At 42.2% G+C, this 25,740-nt stretch overlaps 1 protein-coding gene and 1 long non-coding RNA gene across 7 annotated transcripts in view; one reads left to right on the top strand and one right to left on the bottom strand.

The window, feature by feature from the left end:
• Nucleotides 1-25,740, bottom strand: part of LOC144683608 (uncharacterized) — a 559,012-nt gene that overhangs the window by 170,094 nt on the left and 363,178 nt on the right. The window lies entirely within an intron of this gene.
• Nucleotides 1-25,740, top strand: part of pds5a (PDS5 cohesin associated factor A) — a 244,986-nt gene that overhangs the window by 36,459 nt on the left and 182,787 nt on the right. For 5 of the 6 annotated variants that reach the window (XM_078546588.1, XM_078546568.1, XM_078546577.1 and 2 more), the window contains exons 3-4: nucleotides 6,314-6,517; nucleotides 25,144-25,230. In XM_078546588.1, coding sequence (XP_078402714.1) covers nucleotides 6,314-6,517; nucleotides 25,144-25,230 — 291 coding nt within the window. The remainder of the gene's footprint in view (nucleotides 1-6,313; nucleotides 6,518-25,143; nucleotides 25,231-25,740) is intronic. The other variant, XM_078546583.1, reaches the window with a different exon arrangement.

The following is a 25,740-nucleotide window of genomic DNA, read 5'->3' as shown; positions in this document are numbered from 1 at the left end:
ATGAGAATCACCCCCTTGTCTCTGTATCACTGTTGGATGCATTCAGGGAAAACAATCTCTCAGGTGCAGGACAAATCAGTTCCTGAACTTCGCTTGTGCCCTTCTCTGCAAGAACTTTTGACAGGAGTTTGATGAGGATATGCATTTGCAGCGGGACTCACTGACTGATTATGTATTAAAACTTTCAAATTCATTAAAATTTTTAGAATTATGGTTAGATTTCTGTGATCGGATAATTTTCTTTTATTGGTGGTATTCATTTATATGTAACCTTTTAATGTACCAGCAATATGCCCAAAATGGATTTCCATATGAAATTGTATTATTTAAAACTGCCTGCTGCTGTATAAAGACTAATAGGTGATATTAAAAATCATTAGTGCAATGTTGCAGGGATATAAAAAGGATAAGGGAATGTGCAAATTTTGGTGGCGTAGGTGCAGGAGAATTTCATAGAAACAGAGGAAATTGAAAAAAGAAACGACAAAGGAAAGGGAGAAAAGATATACTCTTGGTGCAGCCAAACTGAAATTTTTAAAAATGCAATTATATATGGTGAACTATCCATTGTAAGAAGAGGATACAAAACAGGGTCACACCTTGGGTTCACATGCAGTCACCATGTGCTCTGGCAGAATCTCCATTCTGAATGGCAATAGTGGATTCATCTGATGCAGCATACCAACATAATGCTTGGACACTGCTCTATGCTGCTGAATGCAATGTATTTGTGTTAACCTGTAAGGACTGCTTGCATTGGTATAAGTAAAATGTACAATGAGTAAATTGTTACAATTCTTATATGTTGGTGGACATGAAATATATGGTCCTCACTCCTCATTCAACTGCCATTCATTGGTTCTGAAGGGTTAAGCTTGATTCCTTTGATAATATTTCCATGTTACTGCAAATCAATTTTTGAAAGTACAGAATGATCCAGGCTAGCAGTATGGACAAATAGCTTTAATTCAGAGCTAAACCATATTTATTCAGGAAGGCTGATTACTGGGGATGGAAAAGAGAGACATTAAACAAATGATTGTGAGCCAAATTGCCAACTCCCAAGTGGGAGGGAAGTTTCACAGAATTTGCAGGACGGAACTGCCATATTTGTTTGCTAATTAGTCAAGACTTGATTTAATACTTCTTGAAACTTTGCTGAATTTTGGACCTCAAAATTAAACTGAAGTTGGCCAGTAATTATACATTTATTGATCAGCAACTGCATGTAAGTTGGACTCCAAAGAAAAATTGCTATTAAAGCATTTAAATATGGGCAGGTTTGTACACGACTATCCCAATATACTGCTTGAGCTTTTAGGAAACCCCAACTTTGCATATTTCTGACCCTAACCAAAAATCTAAAAAAATGATTGGTTAGGTGATAATGCATCATTGTTTGAAAAAATATATACACATTACCATCCAGTTTATGAAACACTGAGGTAGGTCAAGGAATAAGACATGAAAAGCATAGGAGAGTAGCATTCAAAAAGGTGAATTAACCTTGCCTGAGCATGCAGCACAGAACAACCATAAAGTAAAAATTATTGGTTCTGAAAGTAAACATAGAGAATGCCTCAACAAGGATGCTGTCAAGCTTCATACTTGTCAGAATGTAATCCATAACAAAGATAGTTATCACTTCAGTGTAATTTGTGACCTGTGTTGAATAAAATTGTGCCCTTAAGATCAACATAAGTGGCATTGTTTTAAATAAAATGTTGGATTTTAATGTGCATTTAGATTGATTTTATTTTAGCTTAATTCAATGCTTTTTTTTATTCATTTACGGGATGTGGGTGTCACTGGCTAGGCCAGCATTTATTGTCCATCCTTAATTGCCCTTGAGAAAGTGGTGGTGAGCTGCAGTCCATATGGTGCAGGTACACCCACAGTGCTGTTGGCGGGGGGGTTCCAGGATTTTGACCCAGCGAGATTGTAACGCTGAGTGCAAATGTCCCAGGATTCCCCATTCATACAACGATCGAGAACGAGGGCGCACAGATTTAAAGTGGTTTGCAAAAGAAGCAAATGTGATGTGAGAAAAAGCGTTTTCGCACAGCGAGTGGTTCAGGTTTGGAATGCACTACCTGGAAGTGTGGTGGAGGCAGGTTCAATCAAGGCATTCAAGAGGGCATTAGATAATTACTTAAATAGAAACAATATGCAGGGTTACAGGGAAAAGGCAGGAGAATGGCACTGAGTCATAATGCACATTTGGAGAGCCGGTGCAGACATGATGGGCTGAATGGCTTCCTTCTGCAATTGAATGATTCTGTGATTGGTCAGCAACCAAGATTTTCAATGCCATCAAGAATTTGTGTTATGGACAAACCAGTGAGGGATGAAAGTTCTTGTTAATTGGTTCCTGTCTTTGAGAGATAATAGATTTTCTGTGTCAATGCATCTGTCTCAATGCTGAAAGCATATGTTGGGAAATCCTGCAACTCATCCCACTCTCAAAAATTTGAATTCTTCGCCAGAACAAGACTGGCTGGGTGTGTGGAATTCCAGTGTGTAGCAGGATTAGTGAAGCAGAATATCCTCCCTACATACATTGTTGGAATTTAATGCAATGAGTATTCCACTTAATCCATTCCTCTCAACCCCCATTTGTTTTTTTATTAACTGTGGGAAATTGTCAATTCTTTTCAAGGTGTGACACTATTTTGTAACATAGCTGGGAATTCTAGGTTATTTCAATGGTTATTTCTACTTCCTTTGCAAAAGAAGAGTTAATATCTAATTGTTGTGACTTGTGGACCTCACCATTTGAAGTGAAATATAGTTTAAATGTGAGTTAATTTTATCATTTAAAAAAAATAGAGGTAGAAGAATCTCATAACAATGCCTATGCTATTACAGCAACTAAACCTAGTCAAAAGGAGATCAAGGATGGACCCCTGGTGTTCTTGCCAATATTTACCCCTTGATAACCATCAAAAAATAATCTGATTATCATATTGCTGTGGGAGCTTGCTGTGTGCAAATTGGCTGCCAAGCTTCCTGCATTACAAGAGTGATTACATTTTAAAGTAGTACTTCATTGGCTCTGAAGTGCCTTAGGGCATCTGGTGGTCATGAAAGTTACTCTATAAATGCAAGCTTTCTTTCCTATTCTTCTGTTCCTAGTTTACAATTTAGCTCTCACCTCAGATTCTGTTCCCCGCCCCTTCAAAACTGCCATCATCAACTCCGCTCCTCAAAATGTCTACCCTTGACTCCTCCATTTTTGTGAACTACCACTCTACCTCCAACCTACATTTCCTCTCCAAAGTTGATGAGGGTGCCGTTGCCTCCAAAATTCATGCCCATTTTTCCTAGAACTCCAAGTTTGAATCCCTCTAATTAAGTTTCTACCCCTGCCACAGTCCTGAAGTGGCTCTCATCAAAGTTGCCAATAGCATCCCTTATGACTGTGACAAAGGGAAACCGCCCCTCTTCAGGAGGATGGTTAATAGACCAGGACTGTGATCCATATCAATGCCAATGACATAGGTAGAAAGAAGGATGTGCTTGTGCAGTCTGAATTTAGCGAACTAGAAAGAAAACTAGCAACCAGATCCTGAAGCACATCTTGGGTTGTAAGTCCGGCCTCCGACGATTGGAGACTGGAAGATCTCAGCCAAGGATTGGCAAGCAACTGCAATTGAACAAGAGGCTGCCTTTAAAGAGGGGGTTGTTAGATATAGCCAAGGTACGCTGCCATGAGGGGGAAAGGTAGAGCAAATAAACCCAGAGCTCCCTGGATGTCAAGAGGTATAAGTAAGATGAAGCAGATAAATGGTGCATATGACAGAAAGGAAGATGATACAATTGAGAACTGGGTTCAGTATAGATCAGAGAAGCCAGGAGGGAGTATGAGAAGATACTGGCGGTTAACATAAAAGGGGATCCAAGTCTCTTATATGCCTATAAATAGAAAAAAGGGTGGTAAAAGGAGTAGGGCTGATTATGTACCCAAAATGGGACTTTTCCATGGAGGCAGGGGGGCATGGCTGGGGCACTAAATGAGTCCTTTGCATCTGTCTCTACCAAGAAGATGCTGCCCAAGTCATGATGGAATAGATAGTTGAGTGACTGGATGGGTTTGAAATTGATAAGGAGGTAGCATTAGAGAGACTGGCTGTAAAGTTGATAAGATGAATACTGAGAGAGGTAAAGATGGAAATTGTGGAAACACTGCCCATAATTTTCGAATCCTCCTGAGATAGAGGGGTGGTGTCAGAGAACTGGAGAATTGCAGATGTTTGCGCCCTTGTTCAAAATAAGGATAAGCCCAAGACCCATCGGTTCAACTCGGTGGTGAAAAGTTTTTAAACATGATAATTTGGAACAACATTAATAGTCACTTGGCCAATATGGGTTAATTAAGGAAAGCCAGCGTGGATTTGTTAAGAACAAATCATGTTTCACTAACTTGAGTTTTTTGATGAGGTAGCAAAAAGAGTTGATGAGGGTAATGCAGTTGGCGTGATGTCCTTGGACTTCTAAAAGGCAGTTGATGAAGTGCCGCACAATAACTTTGTGAACACAGTTGGAGCTCATGGAATAAAACCCTGGTTCTACTGGAATATTGAGTCCAGTTCTGGGTACCACACTTTAGCAAGGATGCGAAGGCATTAGAGAATGTGCAGAAAAGATTAATGAGAATTGGTCCAAGGATGAGGAACTTTATTGGTTGGAGAAGTTGGGGCTGTTCTCCTTAGAGAATAAAAGATTGAGAGATTTGTTAGAGGTATTCAAAATCATGAGAGGTTTGGACAGAGTAGATGAGAACCTGTTACTGTTAGAAGGATAGAGAACAAGAGGACACTGATATAAGGTGCTTGGCAAAAGCAGTGGTGTCACAACGAACAACTTTTATGCAGAGAGTGGTTAGGATTTTGACTTCATTGCCCAAGAGTGTGGTGGAGGCAGATTAATCATAGCTTTCAGAAGATAATTGGATCATTATCTGAAGAGGAAAAAAATGCAGGGCTACAGGGAAAAGGTGGGGGAGTGGCACAAGATGAATTGCTTTAGCAGAGCTCAGGCACAGACAAGATGGGACAAATGGCTGCCTCCTGTGCTGTAATGAATCTATGATTCCAAGGTTGTTACTTGTGACATCAACCCAATATCTGTCATCTACAGCTCTTTCTGCTTCATCTCTATCTCAGTTGCCATCCAGAGAGCTTTTGCTTTGTTTAACCTACCTTTTTCCCTCATGGCAATGTACCTTGGCTGTACCTTAACTATTGCCTCTTTAAAGGCAGCAGCCCATTGTTTAATTACAGTTTTGCCTGCCAGTCTGAGCCAGATTTTTTTTTCACCCCATTGAAGTTGGCCCTACCCCAATTAGTTTTTACTCTGGATTGCTCCTTGTACTTTTTCATAACTAACCTAAATTTTATGATACAATGATAGTTTCCTTGCCGACACGATCTATTTGACCGCCCCCCCCGCCCCCCCCCCGGCCATTCCCAAGAACCAGATCTGGTACTACCTCCTTCCTCGTTGGACTGGAAACCTATTGATGTAAAAAAAAATCTATGATCTCACTTCAGAAACTCTCCTCCCTCTCTGCCTTTCACACTACTGCTATTCCAATCTATATTGGGATAATTAATATCCCCATTATAACTATGCAACAGGTTTCTCTCTCTAACCTCATTGCAGCCTTACACCTCTCTAAGATAACTGTGTTCCTCGAATTTGACCTCTTGACCACCTCCAAATTTAATTGCTCCATCATTGGTGGTCATGTCTTCAGCTGCTTGGGTCCTGTGCTTTGGAATTTCTTTCCTTAACCTCTCCACCTCTCTACCTTTGCTTTCTCCCTGCATCACACTCATTAAAACCTACCTTTTTGACTAAGCTTTTGGTCATCTGCCTTAGCATCTCTTAATGCGGCTTTGTGCCATATTTTGTTATATAATGACTCTGTGAAGCAACTTGGGGCATTTTATTTTGTTAATGATGCTGTATAAATGCAAGCTGTTGTTGATACAGGTAAGGCATGTAATGGATTATTATGTATTTAAAGTACAAAGTGTCCTAAAAGTCCAATTGAGATTGGGTCTTCACACATGTAGAAATTCTATTAGACATTCCATCAGAATGATTTTTCTGAGTAATCTCATTTGTTCTTTACTTGTATACATTCCTATATAAAGATTTAAAATTATATTCTGAAGATTAAGTTGTGTGCATTTAATCTTTCAGCATTCAGTCTGTTTTCCGTTTCTTTTTATGATTCCTTGTAGAAAAGAATTTAAAATTAATTTGGGAATGTGAGCTTGACAGTGTATTCAATGTTACTGTACAGATGGTGGTTAAAACATTCATGGATATGGACCAGGACTCTGAAGATGAAAAACAACAATACCTTCCATTGGCTTTGCATTTGGCTTCGGAATTCTTTCTCAGGAACCCCAATAAAGATGTTCGTCTGCTTGTGGCGTGCTGCCTGGCTGATATCTTCAGAATCTATGCCCCAGAAGCTCCATATACATCTCATGACAAACTTAAGGTAAATAGTGATTGTTGAAACAGGAAACAGCTCCACCTTCACTGTGAGCATAGAATTAAGTGTTCAACCATAGCTTGCATTATTTGTTTCACAGTTGTGTTTATTTCAATAAGCGGATTTCTGCATTCCCCATCACAGATGGTGACAGGGGACTTGGTGGTGTGGCGGTAATGTCACTGGACTAGTAATCCAGAAACCCAAACTAATGCTCTGGGAACATGGGTTCAAATCCCACAGCAGCTGGTGGAGTTTAAATTCAATCAGTAAATCTGGAATTGAAAGCTGTTCTCAGTAATGGTGACCATGGCAACTATCATCAATTGTCGTAAAAAACCCATCTGCTTCACTAATGCCATTTAAGGAGGGAAACCTTCTATCCTTTTCCGGCCTGGCCTACATGTGATTCCAGACCTTGAGCAATGTGGTTGACTCCTAACAGCCCTCTGAAGTAGCCTAGCAAGCTACTCGGTTCAAGGGCAACTAGGGATGGACAACAAATGCTGGCCTTGCCAGCGACGTCCATCCCATGAAAGAATTTTTTAAAAAGTGACCCACCCTGGCCTTTGCCCTTCTCCACCCAAGCAGTAAGAACCTCATTATGAGGACAAGGTTTGCAGGGTTAATGAGCAAATTAACCATGGTGCTGTGGTACAAAAGGCCATTTAAGTGGCCTCCTAAAGACCGAATAAGAATGTGGTCGTGGTAGGGTACATTCTTGCCTGGGGGTGGTCGGGGTTGGTGTGTGGATACTGTTGTCCCCAGCGTGACCAGGAATTCTGAAGACCATGTTACCTGCTGGGGTTAAGAACAAATTTGGAGTGGAGGTGAAAGATCAAGTTGTTGTGGTCCACGTAGGACCCATCACATAGGTTGGACTAGGAATAATCATCTGAGAGAGTTTGAGAAACTAGGGTTGCAATTAAATACAGAACTTCATGAGTAATAATCTCTGGATTGTTAGCTGAGCTATGTGCAAATTGGCATAGGGATGAATAGATGAGAAGGTTAACTGTGTGGCTGATAAAGTGGTGTGCGAGTCATGGATTTCATTTCATGGGGCACTGGCACCAGTACTGGGTAAAGAGAAAACTGGTTGGTGTGGTCTTCTCTTAAACTGGAATGGGACCATTGTTCTGTTGAATTGAATAACTAGGACAGTAGATAGGGCTTTAAACTCACGAGGTGGGGTTGTGGTGAGAGGATTCAGAAAAGGGTCAATTCAAAAACAGCGAGAAATGTCAAGGCAATAGAGCAGAGCAGAGATGCAAGTAGAAATAAGCAGAGTGTGCCAGGAAGGGACATAGAGCTTACCTAAAGTAATGGGACATAGGTAACTCAGGTGATGTCAGGGGAAAAATAGAAATAAATTAAAGCTAAAGGCACAAAAGCTGAATGCAATATATGCTTTGCACAAAGTAGATGAATTAATAACAAAGGTAGAAATCAATTAGTTCAATGTAACAGCTATTATGGAGACGTGGTTGCAGAGCGACCAAGGTTAGGAATTGCATATTCCAGAATATTTGACTTTGAGAAGAGGTAGGCAAATAGGAAAGGAGAAGTGATAATCCTGGTTAGAAAGGATGGGATAAAGACGATAGAGAGAAAGGAGCTTAGCTCAAGCGATGAACATGTAGAATCAATTTGGATGGAATGAAGAAATAGCAAGGGGCAGAAAACACTGCTGGGAATAGTCTATTGGCCTCTAACAATAGCTGTGGTGGTGTTCTTTATATGGCTAGTCCAGTTCAGTTTCTGGCCAATGGTAACCCCCAGGATGTTGGTGTGAAATTCAGTGTTAGTAATGCTGTTGAGCATCAAGGCGAGATGGTTACATTCTATCTTGTTGGGGATTGATCATTGCATGTTACTTGTGCAGTGCGAATGGCACTTGCCACTTATCAGCTCAAGACTGAATGTTGATCAGGTCTTTCAGCATATGGACACGGGCTGCTTCAGTATCTGAGGAGTCATGAATGGTGCAGAATATTGTGCAATCATCAGCAAACATCCCCACTTCTGACCTTATAATGGAGGGAAGATCATTGATGAAGCAGTGGTAAATAGTTGTGCCTAGAACACCGTCCTGAAGAACTCCTACAGCAATGTCCTAAGGTTGAGCTGATTGGCCTCCAACAACCGCAACCATCTTTCTCTGTTGGGCATGACTCCAACCAATGGAAAGCTTTCCCTCTGATTACCATTTACTTCAATTTTCCTGGGCTCCTTGATGCCACACGCAGTCATATGCTGTTTTGATGTCAAGGGCAGTCACTGTCACCTCTCTTCTTGATTCCAGCTCTTTTGCCCATGTTTGGATCAAGACTGCAATGAGGCCTGGACCTGAGTGGCACTGGCAGAACCCAAACTGAACATCAATGAGCAGAGTATTGCTGTTTAAGTGCTGTTTGATAGTGCTGTTGATGACATCTTCCATCACTTTGCTGATGATTGAAAGTGGACTGATGGGCTGTTAATTGGCTGGATTGGACTTGTCCTGCTTTTTGTTAACAGGACATAGTTGGGCAATTTTTCACTTTGCCGGGTAGGTGCTGGTATTGTAGCTTTACTGGAACCGCTTGACTTCAGAGTGTAGCTAGTTCTGAAGCACAAGTCTTCAGTGCTTCTGGAATGTTGTCAGGACCCATATCCTATTCTGGATCCAGTGCTATCTTGATATCACATGGAAAAAATTGAATTAGCTGAAGAATGTTATCTGTGGTAGTGAGGACCTCAGGAGGAGGCCAAGATGCATCATCCACTCAGCACTTCTGTCGACCCTTCCATCACTTTGCTAATGATCGAGAATAGACTGATGGGGCTGGTATGGATTTGCCCTGCTTTTTGTGGACCTGACGTGGCGATTTTCTACATTTCCAGGTAGATGCCAGTGTTGTGGCTGCACTGGAACAGCTTGGCTAGGGGTATGGCTAGTTCTGGAGCACATGTCTCCAGTACTACTGCTGGAATGTTGTCAGGGCCCATAGTCTTTGAGTATCTGGTGTCTTTAGCCTTTTCTTGATATCACGTAGAGCAAAATGAATTGGCTGAAGACTGGCATCTGTGATGCTGGGAACCTAGGGAGGAGGCGAAGATGGATCATTGGCTCGACACTTCTGGCTGAAGATGGTTGCAAATGCTTCAGGCTTGTATTTTGCACTGATGTGCTGGGCCCCTCCATTGAGGATGAGGATATTTGTGGAGCTGCCTCTGCCGATTACTTGTTTAATTGTCATGACTAGTTGAGGAAGGACTGCAGAATTTTTGTCTGATCCGTTGGTTGCTTAGCTCTATTTGTTGCAAGCCACCTCCCTTGTTTGGCATGCATGTAGTCCTGTGTTGTAGCTTCACCAGTTGGCACTTCATTTTTAGGTATGCTTGCTACTGCTCTTGACATGCTTTCCTCCACTGCTTATTGAACCAGAGTTGATCCCCTGGTTTGATGGTACCCCTGGTTTGATGGTAATGTTAGGGTGAGAGATGTGCCGGGTAATGAAGTTGTAGATTGTGGTTGAATGCAATTCTACTGCTGCCAGTGGGCCATCTTCAACACTAAAACCATCACTAGAATTGGCACTTGGAATGTCCAAACACTCCAAATGTGGGAAGGTGTCCCTGATGTTGCGAGAAATGAGAACTTATTGATTCGACATCTTAGGCATCAGTGTGATTTAGTGGATGGGTCAAGGATGAATCAGCAGTGAGGACATGACGGTTCTGTACTCTGGGCAAGAAGAACACCATGTCCATTGAGTTGGCTCACACTGAAGAGATGCTCAGCACAATCATTAGTTGGGTGGAAGCCAGCAAATTATTGCATCATCACCGCCAGATTCAACACAAGGCATGCCAAAGTCAGTGTCATGAAAGTTTGATGCACCAACAGAGGCAGACACAGAGGAGAAAGATGGCATCTACCGTCAATTGCTGGACATACGGAACGAGGCACACAGCTATGTTATCAAGGTACTGATCAGTGATTTCAATGCTAAGCTCGACGGCAATCGGCAAGGACTAAACAGTATAATCTATTATGATCCTTGCCCAAACTCCCAAGTTGTTGGTAGGGTCTTGTTCGGGACCAAATGTTTTATTTAATGTAGTCCAAGTTTGAGATTCAAGACGCTTGCTAATAGAATAAAGCCACAAGATTTCCTGGGTCTTGAACAAACAAAACCAAACTTTACTGTACAAGGTCAGAAACATAAACAATTTACAGTATCTATCTTATTAACCTTGAATGTTAGAGTATATGAGGTACAGGCAAACTATGGTCGCGCACACCACACTGCACAATAAATTATAGATACAGCCAAAGCGGATTCCATGGATTTCTCAACAACCCACCCAGACGCCAATAACACTGAGTCAACCAATCTTGCTGAAAAATGGTCACACGAGTGATTTCAATCTTCACCTTTGAAGATTGAGCCAAGTCATTCCAACTCTGATGGATTCAATGATGACCCACCTTGTGGAGTTTCAGCCTTGTTCCCCTGGATTCCTGAATATATACACAAGTACCAGCTTATAAGCACAATTTCAGACCTTCGACTGTGCTGAGCAGAACACCACTGTTCCAAAGGGATACTTTTGCCCCAGCGGCGCGCAGCACGGAGTCACCAACCTTCGACTGCGTTTGGATCTTCAGGGCGTCTCTTGAACCCTCTTCAATATCGAGGCTCACATGGCATCAACAATGGCCCACCTCACAGGGTTTCAGTCTTGTCTTCCGAGATTCCATTGCCTGAGATTCCAGAGTATACACCCAATCACCAGTTCACAAGCACAATTTCAGATCTTTGGCCATGCCGAGCAGAACACTACTGCTCCTGCAGCATGGTGGCAACAACCTTTGGCTGCCTTCTTCACCAAGCCCATTTTCTGTTTAGAACCTTTTTCTCTGCTCATCTCTTTTTCCTTAATTTTAACTGGGATCTGTTCCTGTCCTATGTCTTTGTCCCCTACCTGTGACTTGCTTTTGGGACCACTCCCTGCCCCATTTGCTTTGTGGGAATTCTCTCTGTTCCCTAACTGGGACGCTTGTCTTTCATGGCACTTCACCCCCAGTCACGTGACTTTGGTTTTCGCACCTTTTTTTGCTTTTTATGTGCAGGTGTGCTGGGCCTTAAGGACTTCAAAATTGCAGAGCTACTGAATTGCACCCGTGCAGCCCCCCCCCGCCTTAAGTCCGGAGTTTGTTGGGACTTGGATTTCCCTACCTCCGCTTTCAGCATTGAGTTAAGTTGACACCATGAGTCAGCAAGCAAACGATGAGTGTCTGTTGGCCATCTGCAACAGTAATGGGCTCAGCATTAGGCATACCTTCTTCAGGCACAAGGACATCCATAAAAAGACATGGAGATCTCCAGGTAGCACCATGAACGACATTGACTATGTATGCATCAGTGGCAGATAGAGGACTTCCCTAGAAAATGTCTGGACTTGTCATGATCAAATCTGTGGAACTCGACTAGACCTCCCATTGCTTAAATTTGGGCTGCGGTATTCAACCAATTTGGGGGACTGGGCTAGATTTGACCATATATTATGTTGAGTATTACTGATAAAAGGCATTTTGTCAAAGCTTTTCACCTTGAAGTCATCAGGACAATCACAAGAATACAAATGTTAGGGGAAACACCACTGTATGAGAAGAGAGTGCCGATTGGTTGGCAAGTGGACTCTGGCAGAGGCGTGTCATGGAGAATGCACCACTGATGGTGACTGACAATTAACTGCCAAACATTGTTTGAAATTTTAAAACAGGCAGCTTGACTCTGATTGGTCAAGGCATTGCCCCGAGGAATGAGCCAGCGAATGGCTATCGCTTATTTAGTTCAGCTGAAACAAGTGCAATGTGTGTACATGTTCTTTCTGTGCAAAGAACAGGGTTCTGTGTATTAATATATGTAGCTTCCAGGACAGGCACGTGCACCACACTGCGAGTCCAACTGACAATCTTAAATTGGTTGTCAGCGTAATTTTTAGCACATAGGATTGTTTAGCAAATATTATCCAATCGTGGAATCACATCTAATGTCGGACACGATGTTCTGAGCTTTGCAAGCAAGGGTCGGTTAGGTACGATCTGTACCTTGCATGTTGTGAACAGCAGAAATGTCATGCTGTTTGATACTATCCTTTGTATGTCTTTGGGGCATAGAAAATAAGAGCAGGAGTAGGCCTTTCGGCCCTTCGAGCCTGCTCCGCCATTCATTATGATCATGGCTGATCCATCCCCTCAATAGCCTGCTTTCTCCCCATATCCTTTGATTCCTTTCGCCCCAAGAGCTATATCTAAATCCTTCTTGAAAACATAGAATGTTTTGGCCTCATTTACTTCCTGTGGTAGTGAATTTCACAAGCTCACCACTCTCTGGGTGAAGAAATTTCTCCTCATCTCAGTCCTGAATGGTCTACCCCGTATCCTCAGACTGTGACCCCTGGTTCTGGACGCCCCCACCATCAGGAACATCTTTCCTGCCATCTACCCTGTCTTATCCTGTTAGAATTTTATAGGTTTCTATGAGATCCCCCCTCATTCTTCTGAACTCCAGTGAATATAATCCTAACTGACTCAATCTCTCCTCATATGTCAGTCCCGCCATCCCAGGAATCAGTCTGGTAAACCTTCGCTGGACTCCCTCGATAGCAAGAACACCCTTCCTCAGATAAGGAGACCAAAACTGCACACAATATTCCAAGTGTGATCTCACCAAGGCCTTGCATAATTGCAGCAAGACATCCCTGCTCCTGTACTCTAATCCTCTTGCTATGAAGGCCAACACACCATTTGCCTTCTTTACCGCCTGCTGCACCTGCATGCTTACCTTCAGCGACTGGTGTACGAGGACACCCTGGTCTCGTTGCACATTCCCCTCTCTCTCAATTTATAGCCATTCAGATAATCTGCCTTCCTGTTTTTGCTACCAAAGTTTTTGCTACCTCACATTTCTCCACATTATACTGCATTTGCCCACTCACTCAGCTTGTCCAAATCACACTGAAGCATCTCTGCATCCTCCTCATAGCTCACTCTCCCACCCAGCTTTGTGTCATCTGCAAATTTGGAGATATTAGATTTAGTTCCCTCATCTAAATCATTAATATATATTGTGAATAGCTGGCGTCCCAGCACCGATCCCTGCGGTACCCACTAGTCACTGCCTGCCATTCGGAAAAAGACCCATTTATTCCTATGCATTGTTCCCTGTCTGCCAACCAGTTTTCTATCCATCTCAATACACTTCCCCCAATCCCATGCACTTTAATTTTACACGCTAATTTCTTCTGTGGGACTTTGTCAAAAGCCTTCTGAAAGTCCAAATAAACCACATCCACTGGCTCCTCCTCATCAATTCTACTAGTTACATTTTCAAAAAATTCCAGTAGACTTATCAATCATGATTTCCCTTTCGTAAATCCATGCTGACTCTGTCCGATTCTGCCACTGTTTTCCAAGTGCTCAGCTATTAAATGTTTTACAATGGACTATAAAATTTTCCCCGCTACCGGCATCAGGCTGACTGGTCTATAATTCCCTGCATTCCCTCTAACTCCCTTTTTAAATAGTGGGGTTACATTAGCTACCCTCCAATCTGTAGGAACTGTTCCAGAGTCTATAGAATCTCGGAAGATGATCACCAATGCATCCACTATTTCTAGGGCCACTTCGTTAAGTACTCTGGGATGTAGATTATCAGGCCCTGGGGATTTATCGGCCTTCAATGCCATCAATTTCTCCAGCACCTTTTCCCTAATAATACTGATTTCTTTCAGTTCCTCCCTCTCACCAAACCCTGTGTTCCCCAACATTTCTGGTATGTTATTTGTGCCCTCCTTTGTGAAGACAGAACCAAAGTATGTATTTAGTTGGTCAGCCATTTCTTTGTTCCCCATTATAAATTCCCCTGTTTCTGACTGTAAGGGACCTACATTTGTCTTCAATCTTTTTCTCCTCACATACCTATAGAAACTTTTAGAAAGTTTTTATGTTCCCCGCAAGCTTACTCTCATACTCTATTTTCCCCTTCTTAATCAATCCCTTGGTCCTCTTTTACTGAATTCTAAATTGCTCCCAATCCTCAGGTCTGTTGCTTTTTCTGGCCAATTTGTATGTCTCTTCCTTGGATCTAATACTATGTCTAATTTCCCTTGTAAGCCATGGTTTGGCCACCTTTCCTATTTTACTTTTGTGCCAGACAGGAAGAAACAATTGTTGCAGTTCACCCATGCGCTCTTTGAACGTTTGCCATTGCCTATCCACTGTCATCCCTTTAAGTAACGTTTCCCAATCCATCATAGCCAACTTGTGCCTTATACCATCGTAGTTTCCTCCATTAAGATTCAGGACCTTAGTCTCAGAATCAACTACGTCACTCTCCATCTTGATGAAGAATTCTATCATATTATGGTCGCTCATCCCCAAGGGGCCTTGCACACCTAGATTGCCAATTATTCCTTTCTCATTACACAATACCCGGTCTAGGATGACCTGTTCTCTAGTTGGTTCCTCAACGTATTTGTCCAGAAAACCATCCCGTATACATTCCAGGAATTCCTCCTTTACGGTATTGTTACTAATTTGATTTGCCCAATCTATATGCAGATTAGTCACCCGTAATTACAGATGTTCCTTTATTGCATGCATCTCTAATTTCCTGTTTAATGCTGTTCCCAACATCACCACTACAGTTTGTGGGTCTATTTACAACCCCCACTGACGTTTTTTGCCCCTTAGTGTTTCTCAGCTCTACCCATACAGATTCCATATCGTTGGAGCTAATATCTTTCCTCACTCTTGTGTTAATTTCCTCTTTAACCAGCAATGCAACTACACCGCCTTTTCCTTTTTGTCTGCCCTTCCTAAATACTGAACACCCCTGGATGTTCAGTTCCCATCCCTGGTCACCCTGCAGCCATGTCTCCGTAATCCCGACTATATCATAACTGTTTACATCTATTTGCGCGGTTAATCCATCCACTTAATTGCGAATGCACCTTGCACAAAGCCTTCAGGCTTGTCTTTTTAACATTACTTGCCCTATTCCCACTATTTTTCACTGAGGCCCTGTTTGATTCTTGCCCTTGATTTCTCTGCCTATCACTTTTCTTACTCCCCTTTCTGTCTTTTGTTCTTGTCCTTGATTCCCCCTCCGCTGGCTCCTTGCATAGGTTCCCATCCCCCTGCCATTTTAGTTTAAACCCTCCCTAACCACTCTAGCAAATATTCCCCCTAGGACATCAGTCCTGTCCAGTTTGTACTGGTCCCAATGTCCCAGGAGTCTGAAACCCTCCACCTCACACCATCTCTTCAGCCACGTATTCATCCGATATATCCTGCGATTTCTACTCTGAGTAGCATGTGGCACTGGCAGTAATCCTGAGATCACTACCTTTGAGGTCCTACTTTTCAACTTACTTCCTAACTCCCTATGTTCTGCTTTTAAGACCATATCCCTTTTTTTTAACCTATATTGTTTGTACCACCAATATGTACCACGACCACTGGTTGTTCACCCTCCCCCTTCAGGATGTCCTGTAGCCGTTCTGAGACATCCTTCACCCTAGCGCCAGGGAGGCAACATACCATCCTGGAGCCTTATTTGCGGCCACAGAAATGCCTATCTATTCCCCTTACAATTGAATCCCCTATAACTATTGCATTCCCACACTTTTTACTCCTCCCCTGTGCAGCAGAGCCAATTGTGGTGCGATGAATTTGGCTGTTGCTGCTTCTCTCTCTCTCTCTCTCTCTCTCTCTCTCTCTCTCTCTCTCTCTCTCTCTCTCTCTCTCTCTTTCTCTCTCTTTCTCTCTCTTTCCCCCCCCCCCCCCCCCCCCCCACCCCCAACAGTATCCAAAGCGGTATATCTGTTTTGCGTTTTGCAGAGGAATAGCCACAGGAGATGCCTGCACTGCCTGCCTAGCCCTCTTGCTCTGCCTGGTGGTCACCCATTCCCTTCCTGCCTGTGGACTCTTAGCCGGCGGTGTGACCAGCTCTCTATACATGCTATCCACGATGCTCTCCGCCTCGTGGATGCTCCACAGTGTCCCTAGCCACCGCTCTAGCTCCGAAACCTGGGCTTCCAGGAGCGGCAGCTAGAGACACTTCCCGCACATATGCTGGCCCCGGGCACTGGAAATGTTCCCGGCTTCCCACATAAAGCAGGAGGAGCACACCACGGATTTGAGCTCTCCTGCCATGACTTACCCCTTTAAATTAAATTATACCTTTTGGAAGATACTTAATATTAAATAATATCAATTACTCTAGGGCCCTTCTTCCCTGTTCCTCGTTGTTACAGAATATAGCCCTTACAAACGATGAACCACAATATAAGAACTTAAGAACTATAAGTGATAAAAGAAGTAACTACTTACCCGACTGTACTCACAGCACTCAAAAGGATCACCTCATTCCCTCCTCATCGAAGTCCCTCAGCCACCTCTCCTCTCCCAGCTCCTTTTCAACTCCCGACTCTTCTCGCTCTCCTTTTCAACTCCCGACTCCTCTCACGCTCCGCTTCCTGCAGCCTGCATTCCTAACAACACTGGCACTGAAATTCATATAACACGTTACTTGTTTATGTGATAGCCAGAAAGCCTTTTAGGCTTGACGGCAGCATCCTGTTCATGGCAAAAACCACTTGTGCTACCATGCAGTAGCAAGACATGAAATAGCTAGCTTTACCTGTTGTTCAAATTTTTGAGTTACCTTGCCCTTCCAGGGTAATCTGAGGTAGACTGGGTACTTTTCAGAGCGGAAAGTTACAGCCTTAGGCCTGTTCATGAGTTTGCAAGATATACAGCGCAAAATAATCTGATTAGGGTAGTCATCCCATAGGATGTTTTTGATGCGCCCTATTTCAGCATCAAGCTTGCATGATGAGCAAATAGCTTGGAGCTTATTTATGAGGTTGCTGTTGAGACCAATCTTATAGCATGTGGAACTGTAAGAATCCCAGCACGGGTATTGACCAGTGAAAGTAGGCCTGTGGTAGACAGTGATAGAGAACCCCCTGGCAGATTGCTCAACTAGTGCATCAAAGAAGGGGAGTTCATTTGATTGCTCCATTTCAAAGGTGAATTTTAAGTGCAAAGTGGAACCCATGAAGGCATGCAAGGAAATTATTACATGCTGCTACAGATTTAAATGTAACAAACGTATCATCCACACATCGGAAATGCGCAAATGGCAGGAGGTTAGGTGTCATTTCATCAAAGACACGATTCTCATGGAACCCAACAAGGATGTTTATGAGAGCTGGGCCTCGAGGGGTCCCATGGCAACACCATCTATTTGGGCATACATGGTGTCATTAAAGCTGAACTCAACTGCGCGAGTTGCTAAGTTCATAAGCTCGATGAATACTGATTCCCGCAACGGTGGCTGAAATAGGGCACATCAAAGACATCCTGTGGGATAATGGCTGCCCTGATCAGATCATTTTGTACTGTATATTGTACAAACTCATGAACAGGCCTTAGGCTGTCACTTTTGGCCCTGAAAAGTGCCCAGTGTACCTCAGATCACCCTGGAAGGGCAAGGTATCTTGAAAATTTGAGCAACAGGTGAAGCTAGCTGTTTTACGCTGCTACTACACAATAGCAACACAAATACTTTTTGCCACTAACAGGATGCTGCCATCAAGCCAAAAAACGACCTGCCTATCACACAAATGAGCAATGTGGTCTATGAATTCAGTGCCAATGTGATGCTAGGAATGTAGGTCATATGTCCCAAAGACTGGCGGATTGTATCAAACAGCATGTTCCTTCCGCTGTTTGCAATGGGCAAGGTACAGACTGTACCCAACCAGCCCGTGCTTGCAAAACTCAAAACAGTGTCCAACATTAGATGTGCTTCTGTGATTGGACAAAATTTGCTAAATAATCCTCACTGTTATAAATATTTCACTGAGCCAATTTAAGATTGTCAGCCAGGCTTGCAGTGTGGTGCATTTGCATTTGCATGGAATGGAAGCTGCACATATTAATACACAGGGCCCTGTTCTTTGCAGACAGAAAGAACATGTACACCCATGCGCCTGATTCAGATAAACCAAATAAATGATAGCCATTTGCTGGTTCATTCTTTGGGCAATGACGTGACCAATCGGAGTCAAGCTGCCAGGTTTAAAATTGCGAACAATGCTTGGCACTTAATTGTCAGTCATCATGAATTTGTGTATTCTCCATGGCAACACCTCTACCAATCAGACTCCACTTACTAACCAATCAGTCTCTTCTCATTCAGCATATGGTTGTTGCTTCCCCTGACATTGGTACTTTTGTGATTGTCCTGATGAGTGCAAGATGAAAAGCTTTGACAAAATGTATTTTTTCAGCAATAGTCAAGCTCTATACTACCAAATGACTATTTATATATTATGTTACATTTAATCCAGTTGTGTATTTGTTTTCTGTTATGGTTTCCCTAGAGCCTTGGATGTAGGCTCTGGCTAATGCACTTTGAGAAAAATGTTATCAGGTAAAATATTTCAGGGTTTATTCTGTAACTGTTAACCGGATTGCAATTCTGAAAAATAAAAGCAAAATACTGCAAATGCTGGAAATTTGAAGGAAAAACAAAATGTTGGAAATACTTAGCAGGTCTGGCAACACCTGTGAAGAGAGAAACATTTAACGGTTCAGGTTCATTAGAACTGGGAAAAATTAGAAATGTAATAGGATTTGAGCAAGTGAAAGGGGGGGTGGGGTAGGGTGGCAAGCAGAACAAAGGTCTGTGATAGGGTGGAGGGCAGGAATGTGGCTGATGATATCTCTCCACTTAGACTGCCAGACCGGGTTCAAAATACACCCAGCTGGAGGGTGAATTCACCTTCCTTGTCAGTTAGCCCATGAGAAAGCAAACTGGGGTCTCCTCCTCGATCCAAATGGGGCTGAATAATTGCAGGTATAGACTTCCCGGGAGCAGGAAAACAGTGCAGAGTTTGATTGGAAGAACAGCAAGCGTGGGAGAGACAGAATCTTTAAGTCGCTGCTTCACTAATCACAGACTCTGTCTCTCCCATGCTCGCTGCTCCAGCTCCTCCAATCATAGGTTCCCTCTCTCCCACTCATGCTGTTCCTCCAGAGATAGAATCTGTGATTGGCATGAAATGGTGACTAGACCAGATGTAAGTATCACATAGAATTCTGCAGCACAGTGGAGGCCATTTGACCCATTTTGTCTATGCAAAGTCGTTATCCAAACAGTTCTTGTCCCTGGCTCTGTTCCATAGCTTTACAATTTTTTTTACCCATCAGATATTTATCTCATATCCTTCTGAAAGTTTCTTGTTGAAGCTGCTTCCAAGTGCAGGAGGAATAAACACACATACAGAAGATAAAGTTACTATGTGACAGCATCACCAATTAAAGATGTTAGTGAGAATGAAATAGGAGTCACTGAAAACCAGAAAGTAACCCTCGAGAAAAGGCCAAAAAGAGCCCTTGGAGAAAAATATATTTTGACCACTGCTGTCAGACCAGCTGAGCATTTCCAGCATTTTCTGTTTTTATTCCGAATTATAATATGTCGTAGTCTCTTACATGGAAAAATTCTCTCAGAATTCCTAAATAGCAGTGTCCATGTTTAACTGCAGTACATGATACCTGATGTCTTGATAGCACATGTTTTGACTTTTATGCAGTGGCAACTCTTGCCCTAATTTTGTACTGTTTGTTATATCACGCAGTGTGTGTGTAATGCAAAATGAGGAAGGCTGTTTGAGTTATCTGCAACTTTCATGCTATGCTTCCATACATTCATTTGCACAGGCCATTTGTGGGTACATTTTGGGGAAGAGGATAGTTCATTTAAGTGCTGGGCTTTTGAGTAACAGCATAAAGGATTTGGAGACTATATTCTATTAAATACTTGAATGGAAAAACTTGTAGGACTACGGGAAAAGAGCAGGGGAGTGGGACTAGGTGGATAGCTCTTTCAAAGAGCCAGTATAAGCCCGATGGGCTGAATGGCATCTTTTGTGCTGTATTATGTTGTGTTTCTTTTAATTATGTGCCCTAACCTATCTGCAACATGATATTTTCATGTAACTTTGTTATTTTGTTACCCCAAAACTTATCAAGATGAGTCATTCTGTGGTTTGTAGAGGGTGAATTTTACTCAGAAGACTTACGTTTCATAAGTACCTATTTCCCCCAGATTCTGAACATTAGGTTTTTATCTCTAATGCAACGGTAAATCAGCCACATGATAACTGTATTGACTTTTGACTTTCTACAAACAATTGTGGTAATTGAAATGAGTTTAAATCTGGCTCTGTTGATGACTGATTCAGGAGGTTGGAATCCAAACCTTATAATGCGCTTCCATAGATACTACATTACATGGAAACAATGATTCAAATTTTCCAACCCAATTTGATACTCAACACAAACCTCCCTCTGCTCCATACTTCATCCCACCCTGCTATTCTATTCATCCCACCCTGCTATTCTATTCATCCCACCCTGCTATTCTATTCATCCCACCCTGCTATTCTATTCATCCCACCCTGCTATTCTATTCATCCCACCCTGCTATTCTATTCATCCCACCCTGCTATTCTATTCATCCCACCCTGCTATTCTATTCATCCCACCCTGCTATTCTATTCATCCCACCCTGCTATTCTATTCATCCCACCCTGCTATTCTATTCATCCCACCCTGCTATTCTATTCATCCCACCCTGCTATTCTATTCATCCCACCCTGCTATTCTATTCATCCCACCCTGCTATTCTATTCATCTCACCCTGCTATTCTATTCATCCCACCCTGCTATTCTATTCATCCCACCCTGCTATTCTATTCATCCCACCCTGCTATTCTATTCATCCCACCCTGCTATTCTATTCATCCCACCCTGCTATTCTATTCATCCCACCCTGCTATTCTATTCATCCCACCCTGCTATTCTATTCATCCCACCCTGCTATTCTATTCCCCCCTTCTTGATACGTGTTCAGACAGAGTCACAGGCACTCGTTAAATGCATCAATGATGTATGTGTCAGCACTCCATGTGGCACCATGTTCCACATTGCTCTTATGTTCTTGATTTCATCTTCTGGTTATCATACATTTATGCCTCTTTTTCCTTGCCTCAGTCTGCCTGCACATTTACCATATTGAGCCCTTACATAACTTGAGAGATTGCTTGCAGGTTTACTATTAGCCTTTTCTTTTGTAGAGAAAAGAACTCCAGATGGTTCAATCTATTATTGATAGTCACATCCTCAATTCTGATAAAATTCATAATACATTTGTGTGGACAAATCTCCAGAGCTTCAGTATGGAGGCAAAACCTGCACACAATACTCCAGATATGACTTAACCTAGATCTGCTTTTTATTCCTGCTTGAGATGTGGGCGATGCTGTTGAGACTGATTGTCCATCCTTAGTTGCCCTACTACAGTCCATGTTGTTTTCCTTATGCTTTGATACACTTCACTGGCAGGGGGCAGCTAAGCATCAACTATATTGGTGTGAGACTGGAGCCACCTATAGGTTAGACTCGGTAAGGATGGCATGTTGCCTTCCTTGAAGGACATTTGTTGGGTTTTTACAAAAATCTGACAATTGCAGATTTCTCAAAACTATATTCAGATACTCAAATTGCCAAGATGGGATTAGAATTCAAATTATCCGGAGTAGTAGACTTGTAATATAACCACTGCATAACCGTATTCATAAAAGTAAGGGCAGTATGATGGGTGATTGGGACTTGATTTGGGTCAGCAGATGAGCAGTAGAGTTTTTATTTGTTCATGGGCTGTGGGTGTTGCTGGCAATGCCAGCATTTATTGCATAACCCTAATTGTCCTTGAGAAGGTAGTGGTGAAGCGCTGCCGTGAACCTATGTAGCCATGATGGTGTAGGCACATGCAGAATGCTATGAAGTAGGAAGTTCCAGGTCTACGACCCAGCAACAATGAAGAAATGGCAATATATTTCTAAGTCAGGATGTTGTGTGACTTGGAGGGGAAGTAGCAGGTGATGGTATTCCCATGTGTCTGGTGCCCTTATCCTTCTAGGTGGTAGAGGTCACAGGTTTGGGAGGTGTTGTTGAAAAAGCCTTGATGAGTTGCTGCAGTGCATCTTGTAGATGGGTATGCGCAGCATCCATGGTGTGCCAGTTCGGGAGGGAGAGAATGTTTAGCATGGCAGATTTTTTTATTCACAGCATGTGGGAAGGACTGTCTAAGCCAGCATTTATTGTTCATCCCTAACTGCCCTCGAGACAACTGCTCGACCATTTTACAAGGAGTTCTCAGAGTCAACCACATTGCTGTGGGTTTGGAGTCACGTTTAGGTTAGTCTGGATAAGGACAGCAGACTTCTTTGCCAAAAGATCACTACTGAATCATATGAATTTTTACAACAATTCTGTTGTTTCATAGTCAGCATTTCTGATATTGGCTTTTTAGCTCAGATTGATTTAAATAATTAGATTTAAATTCCTCAGCCATTGTCGTGGGATATGAACTCTGCTGATGGAGCAGAGATGGATTCTCAGTCTCTGCTGCTGGAATGGGAAGGATTCCTGAGCTGTCCTGATGGGATGGCCTCTCCCAGTGGGACAAATCTTTCTGTCCCTGTCCCCTTGCCTGGGCTGTTTGCCCGTGGCCACTCTGGGCTCTCCCAGTAGTAACTCTGGCCAAGCCAGGCTTGCTGTCTTCCCGGAACCCTGCCCACTAAGGACCAGTAAAGTTATTGGGACTCCAGACCTGATCCCGGACAGCGAACCTGGCATTCTCTCCTCATCCTCTCTGCGTCCGTGCTGCTGCCAGCCAGCAGCATGTTGCTGGGGTGAGGTAGAGGCCGAGACCTGGTAGCTTTTCTGCCATTTCCCATTTTGCACTACAGCAAATCAGTGTTGCTGACAGAAGGAGCAGCCAGAGTCAGCCAGCTCACACCCGGAGTCAGTTACCTCGCAGCTTAATTTAAAAATTATAGATCAGGAATGTAATCCATCCATATTTCCAATGTTCTTATGGGAAAAATATTTTCTTTTAGTGTGTTTTCATTTTGCACACAATTTTTAGGGAATATATTAGGCCTGCTAAATGAGGGATAGCTGTATGGTACTCTGTTTCGTTCTTCATATTGTGGCCACTTTTATGTACTCGAAATGTAGATTAGGTAACTGCTTTGCTGAACATCTCTGTCCATAAGTGCAATCCTGATCTCTATAATTTGCCACTTGAAATTTCCCTCCCATTGTCCAATCTTTGTCTTCAGCCTCCTGCCCTGTTCTCATCAACAACAGTCAGGAACAGTATCTAATAATAACCCTGGGTATTTCCCCCTTTATTTTTTAACAGCAGGATATTTATTGCTTTTGTGGTGTATGTGACTTGCGCCGGGAGGTGAGGGTTTTATGTTTTGAATGTGGATAGTTAGCAAGAGCATAGTTTGGAGTGCCTACTTTATTATTTTCTGTTTAGGATTTGGAAGTCTGTGTGCATTCAGCATATCTCTTTTTTCATTTCAGATCTGCATTTGGGTGGATTATTTCCTACTCTCATTTTCTTTCTTTTTCCTTGTGTGAATCATTGCCAAGCCATTTTTTGTTTACTGTCTTAGCTGTTTGACTTTTTAAATTCTTCTCTGTCTTTCTGTTGCCTCGCTGAAATAATTTTTTGTCATGCAAAAGTGTTCTGCTTTTTTATTAAGCAGTTTGCAAGTTGTTCAATCTGTTAATTTCTCCAATTAGGAGTATCTTGCTTATGGGATTTGTTTTTTGTTTTTGATTTGGGTGAGCACCTCTAACCAAAAAAGTAACTTGCCTTTTTTGGGAGACTGATTGGGCTGCTGTATATTTCCATTGTTTGCAGTTTTCTGTCTCCATATTTAATTATATTTTTATGATGTCTACTTTCAGCTCTCTTAATGCCAGTTATCATGCTTGGCTGAAGGTGTGGATAGGAGACTTGTTGCCACGATGTCAATTCAACTAGTAGGGGATCTGTGGGGGGGAAATTAGGGTGGATTCTCTTATTTCCCTGTGGCAAAGTCATTTATGTCTGTTTAATTTTCTTCATTGCGTGACTGATATCAGAAAATGTGGACAAGAAGCTATGTTGCATCGCACTGTAGATAAGCATGCGATGTTTCACTCTGCTGCACTGAGAAGCCATAGCTTTAAAGTATGAGATGTAATTTTTTGTTATTGTTTACTTTGTTCTCACGGTTACACATTGACATTATTTTGGGATCTCTTTAGCCCATAATAAAATGGAACCATCTTTGTACAGTTGTAATATGAAACTGCATGACCCAACAAATTTTAATAAGTTCCTGGAAGAAGCAGAGCCTTGCCATTAGTGGCCTTTTTATTTCTAAGTGTCTCACATTTGCACTTATTTTTAACAACATGATTTTGCATTGCAGTATTTATTACAAAAGTCTGTGCAATTTATAGCTCACTATTTTGACATTTTAGTTTGGATTTCTAAAAGTCTATATTTTATGCAGATATTACACCACAAATGCAACTTTCAGAGTGCTGCAAATTGGAATGTAACATTGTTTTACCATGGATCTTTCAGGAGTATTTTAAACTGCTTTTGCATAATTTGTTAAATTATGCTTTTTTTCTGTGTGGACAGGACATTTTCATGTTCATTACACGGCAGCTGAAAGGATTGGAAGATACCAAAAGTCCGCAGTTTAATAGATACTTTTATTTATTAGAGGTAAGCTACTTCAACCTGTGTTAACATTAATCAAGCATATATATCACACTTGAAAACAATTCACTGTTCACACAGTAAGAATTCTATTCTGAATGTAAATTCTAATTTTTTTAAATTGTAGCTGTAACTAAGTTGAAAGTGAGCTCTCTGAAAGAAATCAGTGAAAATTCAAAAAGCCCCTCATATTTAGTCATAGCTAATGGAATTCATGTGACTGTCTTCTGGAACCCCTTCATAGCATTGGAGAAGTTCAAGTCTACAGTCTAGAACGAGTGTTTGAGAGAGGACATCATTAACGAAAATCCTGAATATCACTTCAAAGTAAGTCTGGGAAGTATGACCAGAGGACACACATTTAGATATAGTGAAAGATGTACTTAAAGTTGACATCAGGAAGAAGCGTTCTAAGGACATTATAAACCTTTCAAATAAGCTACCAGGTGATTGTGAGGAAAAAACATTAAGACATCCAAAATGTAGCTGGTTACTGAGATGGGGGTGGTGGGGATC

Source organism: Cetorhinus maximus, chromosome 1 (assembly GCF_964194155.1).
Source record: "Cetorhinus maximus chromosome 1, sCetMax3.hap1.1, whole genome shotgun sequence".
NCBI classification, from domain to species: Eukaryota; Metazoa; Chordata; class Chondrichthyes; order Lamniformes; family Cetorhinidae; genus Cetorhinus; species Cetorhinus maximus.
Note: the sequence above shows the minus strand (reverse complement) of the source record. Positions and strands in the feature narration are given on the sequence as shown.